Below are 8,444 nucleotides of genomic sequence, written 5' to 3' on the forward strand. Positions count from 1 at the left end.
CCAGGCTCTCTCCTGTTTTCCCGCCTTCTGGTGTTCATTATAGAGCATACAAATACCCAAGAGGTTTCCAAATGCTCCCAGATTCTTATCTCCCTCAGTGCCCTTTTTACCAGTCATAGAATCCCTACAGTACAGGAGGAGGCCATTTGGCCCATCGAGTCTGCATCAACCAACCCTTTTATTTTACCCAGGCCCTATCCCCATAACCCCATGTATTTACCCTGCTAATCCCCCTAATCTACACATCTTGGGACATTTGAGGGGCAATTTAGCATGGCCAATCCATCTAACCCGCACATCTTTGGACTGTGGAAAGAAATCGGAGCACCCAGAGAAAACCCATGCAGATACGGGGGAAACGTGCAAACTCCACACAGCCAGTCATCTAAGGCCAGAATTGAACCCTGGTTCATAGAAATCATAGAAACCCTACAGTGCAGAAGGAGGCCATTCGGCCCATCGAGTCTGCACCGACCACAATCCCACCCAGGCCCTCCCCCCACATATTTACCCGCTAATCCCTCTAACCTATGCATCCCAGGACTCTAAGGGGCAATTTTAAACCTGGCCAATCAACCTAACCCGCACATCTTTGGACTGTGGGAGGAAACCGGAGCACCCGGAGGAAACCCACGCAGACACGAGGAGAATGTGCAAACTCCACACAGACAGTGACCCGAGCCAGGAATCGAACCCGGGACCATGGAGCTGTGAAGCAGCAGTGCTAACCACGCTTCCTGGTTCCTGGCACTGTGAGGCAGAAGTGCTAACCACGCTGCCAACATGCCACCCAAAACAAATATTTGAACTGGAGTTTCACTGAAATACGTTCATTGACATAGAATGTCTGCAGTGCAGGAGGTGGCCATTTGGCCCATCAAGTCTGCACTGACTCTCTGAAAAAGCATCTTACCCATCCACCCAATCCCTGTACCCTCGCCCTTTTAGCATGGGCAACCCATTTACCATAAACTAATCTTTGGAATATGGGAGAAAACCGGAGCACCTGGGGGAAATCCACGCAGACATGGGGAGAATGTGCAAACTCCACATAGACAGTCACCCAAGCCAGGAATTGAACCCGGGTCCCTGGTGCTGAGAGGCAGCAGTATTAACCACTGTGCCAACCCAGACCCTGGGAATCCCTTGCCAATGATCCTGTATCTCCCTCCCGAACAGCACCGTGGGAGTATCTTCACCACACAGGCAGTACCAGTTCCTGAAGGTGACTCACTACCACTTGCTCAAGGGCAAATAGGAATGTGCAATAAATGCAGGCCTTGCTAGTGATGCCCAAATCCCAAGAATAACCACGTGTTCCAAGTTCTTTTGGAAAAAGCAAAAAGCTTACAAATCTTCACAGAACAAGGGGAAAACATGGTCTATTTGTACTCAAATTTACTGATACATGCGAACAAGCCATACTCATTGCACAAATGTGGTTTGTAAACCTTCAACTTATCTGGAGAAAGTATAGCCAGTTGTAGCAAGGAGAACACTCCTCAGTTTTAACATTGTGCTGTTTCAGCTCAAAGCAGGAGTGTTAAAGGTGGAATTATATAAAAAAGGCAACTAAACACACTGGCCTACATTTCTGAGGGAGGGCTGCAGTGTTGGAGGGGTCAACTTTTGAAGGAGATGTTAAACCGAGGCACATCTGCCCTTTCGGATGGAGGTAAAAACATCCAACTACATTATGAAGATGACAAGTTAAGGAGTCCTGGCCAATATTTATTCTTCAATCAACAGCATGTCACTTCTATCAAAAGCACAGGTCAACTAGTCATTATCACATTGCTGTTTATGGGATCTTGCTTTGCTGTGCACAAATTGGCTGCAACGTTTCCTACAGTACAACAGAGACTACACTTCAAATGTGCACCATTGACTGCAAAATGCTTTAGGGAATCCTACAAAAGGTGCTGTAGCAATGCACACTTTTCTTTCCAGGAAACATAGTTCCAAACCCCGTGTTCTCCACAAGTTCTGGCATGTTTCTAATATAAGACAGTTTAGGAATCCAATTAAAATCAAACTCTCTCAATAGAAAAGCATTAATAGCACCAGTGATATAGAATTACCTCAAAAGGAACAAGAGACCACAGTGAGCAGACAAGAGAAAATTCTGAAAGATAAAATGTCATTGCTCTTGCAAGCAATAGTGTCAGAAGTGACGATATGAAAAAGGAAGCTATTAAATAGCTTGCCTCTATAATATGGATACAGTTATTAACTTGGAACTCGAGTAATATCTAATTGAGTCGAATGGAATAGCTATCCAATTTTGTTAACTTTAAACTAGATCCATGAAATTAGCTCACGAGCACTTGTATACACACGGGTCTGTATTTACAAAGCTGAGAATTGCGAACCTTTTTTGTATTGGTTCTGAAAACATTGCCTGCCTGCCGCCCCCCCTTCCCACCCTCGGTCTATGCATAGACCATATAGATGTGCAGAAGTTGAATTTGAGGCACATTTTCCAGGCCAGAAGTATTGTTTTTGAGGGGTTGACACGAGTGACAGATTTGGGCTCAAAAGAGACAGTTACACGGAGTAAAGTTAAAGCCACCAACACTAACAATTCATATTAATTCCAACATGTATTGATTATATAACGTTATAACCTATACATATTCCATCCAACACAATATAAACACATACCATAAAGAATCAACAACATTGCACATTTAAATCCTTCAAAATCACCATTCGCCATCTGAATCGTCAAACAATTATCTCAATAGCCTGGGTGCATAAATATCCTAGTCTTCATCCTCCTTGATGGCACTGGTAACTTTGGCATTATCATTCCAAAAGTAAGCATTCTTTGTATCGTCAACTGCATTTGATATTCCAGACTTTAGAAATCATTTTTCAACAACACTGGTGTCAAGTTTATTCCACACATCTATGGCCACTTAACATAATGTTGTTAGTGAGGATACTCACATACTGCTCCACATCTTTTGGATACTGTCCTCTAGAGATTATACACTTATTCAAAGCTGGACAACACTCGTAAAACTGCTGGGAATAATTGTCACCTCGGTGTGGGTTGATCGCAACTTCATTTGACTGCATTTTTGACAAGGTGGGGTTTGGACACCTTTTTTCCTCGCACAGTCCTCCAGATTTGAAATTCCACACTTCCTGCGACTGCTTTCATCCATTGAACCTTTCTTGTGAAAATGGATGGTATATCTTTCTCAAGATGCTCTTGGGGATAATTTTGCGCTTGAATATCACTCAGCTTCAATTTTATGTCATCTGCCATGCAAGATGAAACTGTTGCGAGCATATCTTCCCGTGGTCAGTCATTTTTACCAGAACAGCTTTTTTCCACCTCGTCCAGATAACAGTATTGTTTGCTGGCGTGTTGAATTTGATCAGTATTTCATTCATATTCCCAATGCAGGGCAATTGATAGGGATTTTTCTCTTTGCATCAAGTTCAGGTGGCGGACACAACTTTTAGTTTCCTTATGAAGTTATAAAGTGAGCCTTTTCACAAATCTTGTTCACCACCAGGCATTCTTGAATACCATTTTTTTTCGATTCTGAGGGTGGATGAGGGGGAAATCAGGTGGCTCATAGGTGATGTGGCAATTCTGCTAATGCTCATTAACTCAAGTCAATTTGTTCCTCCCAGTGGCCCAACTTGCTTGGTCTTCCTCTGCTGGCGCAATTATTCTTCTGCACCTCTTTGTAGTTTAGTGGATGATCTTTTAAGTCTCGATTTTCTCAGAAACATTAAACTCCCGTGCTCCCACACAACCCCCAGTGAATGCTACAACTTTCATTTTAAATTTAGCTGCTACTTATTATTCTTCCTCGAAGGCATCGTGATAGATCATGTGGCACACATTAGGCTTGTTGATTGTCACTAATATTGGCAGTGGGAAATCTAAATGTTCCCGCTTGTACCTTCATATTAAATGAACTGTAGTAATTAATTACAGAACAGTTTGATCTCTGAAAAACTTGAGTTGACTTTTACATGAGGTATGTGCAAAATTCTGTTTTTTTGGCCAATTGTCATGGGTCTGACATCTACACAAGTACTTATGGCATTTAATTTTTAGGTATTATGTAATTCTTTGTTCAAATACTCTTGGGAAATACTCAAATTATAAGCATTTCCCGCCCATGGTTAACATTGAGGAACAAGAACTTCAGGGCAGATCATAATTTATGGATGCATTTTTCCTTTTCTTTACATCCTACTTCCTCCACCTGCTTGCATTACTGAATTAATCTCAATCCACGCCCAAAGAAAAATAAAGACCGAGTACCTTTCACAATCTTTCAATGTCCCAAAGTCCATTACATACATTAAAAGTGCAGTCACAGCACGAGGGTGACTTTTAACTGCTGCCTGAAATTGCCCAGTAAGCCACCCGAGGCCAATTAGGGAGGGGCAAGAAATACTGGTCATGCCACTGACACCCATATCCCACGAATGAATGAGAGAGTCAGAACCACAGCAGGAAATCTGTATACAGCAAGCTCGCATAAACGCCAGCAAGATAATACTATTTTTTTTTAAAAGTCGACTGAGGGAGGACACCTGGACACCAGGGAGAACTCCACTGCTCTGCTTTGACTTAGTGCCATGGGATCTATTACATCTGCCAAGAGGGGAAAAGGGCTCTCGGTTTAACATCTAATCAAAAAGATGGCACCTCCTTCGCACAGCTCCTTCAGGAGTGACAGTGGGGAGCACCAGCCAGGATATGGTGCACAGGCCCAGAGTGCCATGAAATACCTGATTCAAAAGGTGAGCACATGACCCACAGATCCATGGTTGATCCCAGCACGGAGAACTTGGGCAAATCAGTTGGGTTGACACCAAAATCACAGAATAAACTACTGAAATTAAACAATATATACATACACACATGCATTTATATAGCACATTTAACCCAGGAACACAAGAACTAGGAGGAGTAGTAGGCCACTTGGCCCTTCAACAAAACAAAGGAGATTGCCATCGACTTTAGGAAGTGTAGTGGAGAACATGCCCCTGTCTACATGAATGGGGACGAAGTGGAAAGGGTCGAGAGCTTCAAGTTTTTAGGTGTCCAGATCACCAACAACCTGGTCCCCCCATGCCAACACGATAGTTAAGAAAGCCCACCAACGCCTCTACTTTCCCAGAAAACTAAGGAAATTTGGCATGTCAGCTACGACTCTCACTAACTTTTACAGATGGACCATAGAAAGTATTCTTTCTGGTTGTATCACAGCTTGGTATGGCTTCTGCTCTGCCCAAGACTGCAAGGAACTACAAAAGGTCATGAATGCAGCCTAATCCATCACGCAAACCAGCCTCCCATCCACTGACTCTGTCTACACTTCCCGCTGCTTCGGCAAAGCAGCCAGCATAATTAAGGATCCCACGCACCCCAGACATTCTCTCTCCCATCTTCTTCCATTGGGAAAAAGGTACAAAAGTCTGAGGTCACGTACCAACCAACTCAAGAACAGCTTCTCCCCTGCTGCTGTCAGACTTTTGAACGGACCTACCTTACATTAAGTTGATTTTTCTCTACACCCTATGACTGTAACACTACATTCTGCACTGTCTCTTTTCCTTCTCTATGAACGGTATGCTTTGTCTGTATAGCACACAAGAAACAATACTTTTCACTATGTTAATACATATGACAATAACAAATCAAGTCAAAAGAAACCTGCTCCACCATTCAATAAGATCATGGCTGACTTTTTCATGGACATAAAACATCTAAATGCAGCACATGAAGGCATTATCAAACAAAATATGACAACACAACATAAGGAGATGTTAGGGCAAATGACCAAAGGGGTAGTTTTAAAAAAGGAACAGATGCAATGGTTTAGGAAGAGAATTCCAGAGCTCAAGGTCCAACCAGCTGAAGGCACAGCTGTCAATAGCGGAGTTGTGGGGCTTGAGGAGACTAGATTAGATTTTGGAGAGTGAGGGGCACAAGGTCATAGAGGGATGTAATAAAATCAACCTGTTGCCTGTGCAGGAGGTCAGGAAGTACAGGAGATAATGGACAAATGGGGACTTGTTATGAGTGGGGACAGGAGAGTTTTGCATGACTCTCAAGAGGGTGGAAGCAGGGTAACCAACTCTAAAAGGACACTTTGACCATGAGGTGGGCAGAGTGGGAGGAAGAACTTGGTGACCAATTGAACAGTAGGACTTCAATTTATCTTGTAGAGCTGTGGTATCATCTCTCAGCTGGCCAACTCTCAGCCCCACTCAACTGAGAACCACCCAAATCCCCAGACTCAGTGTCCCATAGGCTGTCTTACAAATAGGGTCAAAAAGCACCACTTTACGCACATGGGAGAAAGAGTCTGAATAAGGGGACAACCCCTCAATGTACAGGATGGCCAGTCACCCTGGGTGGGAGATGGAAGCAGTAAGAAGTCTCACAACACCAGGTTAAAGTCCAACAGGTTTATCTGGTAGCAAATACCATAAGCTTTCGGAGCACCTTCTGCTCTGAAAGCTTATGGTATTTGCTACCAAATAAACCTGTTGGACTTTAACCTGGTGTTGTGAGACTTCTTACTGTGTTTACCCCAGTCCAACACCGGCATCTCCACATCGGGAGATGGAAGGCCAGGCAGAAGCAGCCGGCCAGTGTCTGAGGGAGTTGTTGACACTTTACCTACCCCAGATCTCTATGGAACTGCTGGCTAAGAGGCCTTGTGTGGAGTCAGTCACACAGGAGGGGGTCCATTCGGCCCATCCTGCCTGTGTTAGCTCCCCCCCCAGCTCTCCAATTGGGCTTATTGCCCTGGTGTTTTAAGTCCCTGAAGGGGGAAGGAGGGGGCTGTGTTTGAGGGACGGGGCTATTCCAGGCTGGTTTAGGAGAGTCCGGCCCCGGGGAGGTGATTCCGGCCGGCTCGGGTCCCCTCTCCCCCTCACTGAGGGGGCAGAGTCCTCGGCGCCGGGTTACCTTGCACTCGCCACTCTCCGTCTCGCAGAAGCTGACAGGCGCCAAGCCCGGCAAGTAGAAAGCCGAGGAGAGCCGCAGAGCGGCCGCCAGCAGGAGGAGGGCCGGGGACACGGATAAGAAGCTGCCCGCCGCCATCGCCATCTTTCCTGTCTGAATCCCGCCGGCCACCGGCACTGCCCGGCTGCGCGCGCACACCCCTACCCATACGTCACAAACCAGACACGTCACCCGCCGCGCCCGCGCTGCACCCCGGGACGCTGGAAGAGTCCTCCAGCTGGCAGGCGGGTGGCCTTGGCAGCAGCCCCACCGGGCGGGGCGGGGAGGATTTGTGCCTAGCAGTGAGGGGGACACGCTAGATGGGCCGAGCAGCCTACCTTCTATGATTTATTCCAACTTGTATGGGAAAGAAATAAACTTTTTTACCCACAGCAACAAATCTTTTTCTTAAAAGTTTATTTATTAGTGTCACAAGTAGGTTTATATTAACACTGCAATGAATTTACGGTGAAAATCCCCTAGTCGCCACACTCCAGCCACACTCCAGCGCCTGTTCCGGTTCACTGGGGAGAATTTGGCATGATCAATGTCCTTGTCTACATCAACGGTAATGAAGTGGAAATACTTGAGAGCTTCAAGTTTCCAGGTTTCCAGATCGCCAACAACCTGCCCTGGTCCCTCCACACCTGCCCTGGTACGGTTAAGAACCCCCACCAACGCCTTTACTTTCTCAGGAGGCTAAGGAAATGTGGAATGTCCGCTACAACTCTCACCAATTTTTATAGATGCACCATAGAAAGCATCCTTGCTGGTTGTATCACAACTTGGTATGTCTCCTAATCTGTCCAAGACCGCAAGAAACTACAAGGTGTCATGAAAGAAGTCCAGTCCATCACTCAAACCAACCTCCCACCCATTGACTCCGTCTACACTTCCCTTTGCCTCAGAAAAGCAGCCAGTATAATCAAGGGCCCGCCCTATGCACCCAGGACATATTCTTTTCCACCTTCTTCCATTGGGAGAAACATACAAAAGTCTGAGATAACATACCAACAGACTCAAGAACAGCTTCTTCCCTGCTGCCAATAAGCAGATCTTTCTCTTCGCCTTAATTTAGACTACTATATTCTGCATCTTCTTTCCTTCTCCCCAATGTACTCTATGGATGATATATTTTGTCTGTATAGTACTAGAAACAATACTTTTCACTATATACCAATATATGTGACGTTCATAAATCATATTAAATCAAATCAGAACATGTGACTGGACACTTTCTGTTTCCTACCCACAAATACCTCTCCACTCTTACATTCCTCTTGCAGCCGTACCATCTCCCAGAAGAGACATGAAGTACAAAGTAAAAACCTAGACAATAAGTGAAAAGAAATCCTGAAAAATGTTTCTAAGCTGTGACTCCTTCAGGGGATCTAAACCAGTTATGGAATCATTAAATCCCTACAGTGCAGAAGGAGGCCATTTGGCCCTT

At 45.1% G+C, this 8,444-nt stretch overlaps 1 protein-coding gene across 2 annotated transcripts in view; it reads right to left on the minus strand.

The window, feature by feature from the left end:
• Positions 1-7,182, minus strand: part of tm9sf2 (transmembrane 9 superfamily member 2) — a 45,333-nt gene extending 38,151 nt beyond the window's left edge. Inside the window, exon 1 of one of the 2 annotated variants that reach the window (XM_078221546.1) lies at positions 6,959-7,162. In XM_078221546.1, coding sequence (XP_078077672.1) covers positions 6,959-7,099 — 141 coding nt within the window. In that variant the 5' untranslated portion in view covers positions 7,100-7,162. Of the gene's footprint in view, positions 1-6,958 lie in introns of both variants that reach the window. The other variant, XM_078221547.1, reaches the window with a different exon arrangement.
• Between the last annotated feature and the right edge of the window lie 1,262 nt (positions 7,183-8,444).

The sequence above is a fragment of the Mustelus asterias genome, chromosome 10 (genome assembly GCF_964213995.1).
Source record: "Mustelus asterias chromosome 10, sMusAst1.hap1.1, whole genome shotgun sequence".
NCBI lineage: Eukaryota > Metazoa > Chordata > Chondrichthyes > Carcharhiniformes > Triakidae > Mustelus > Mustelus asterias.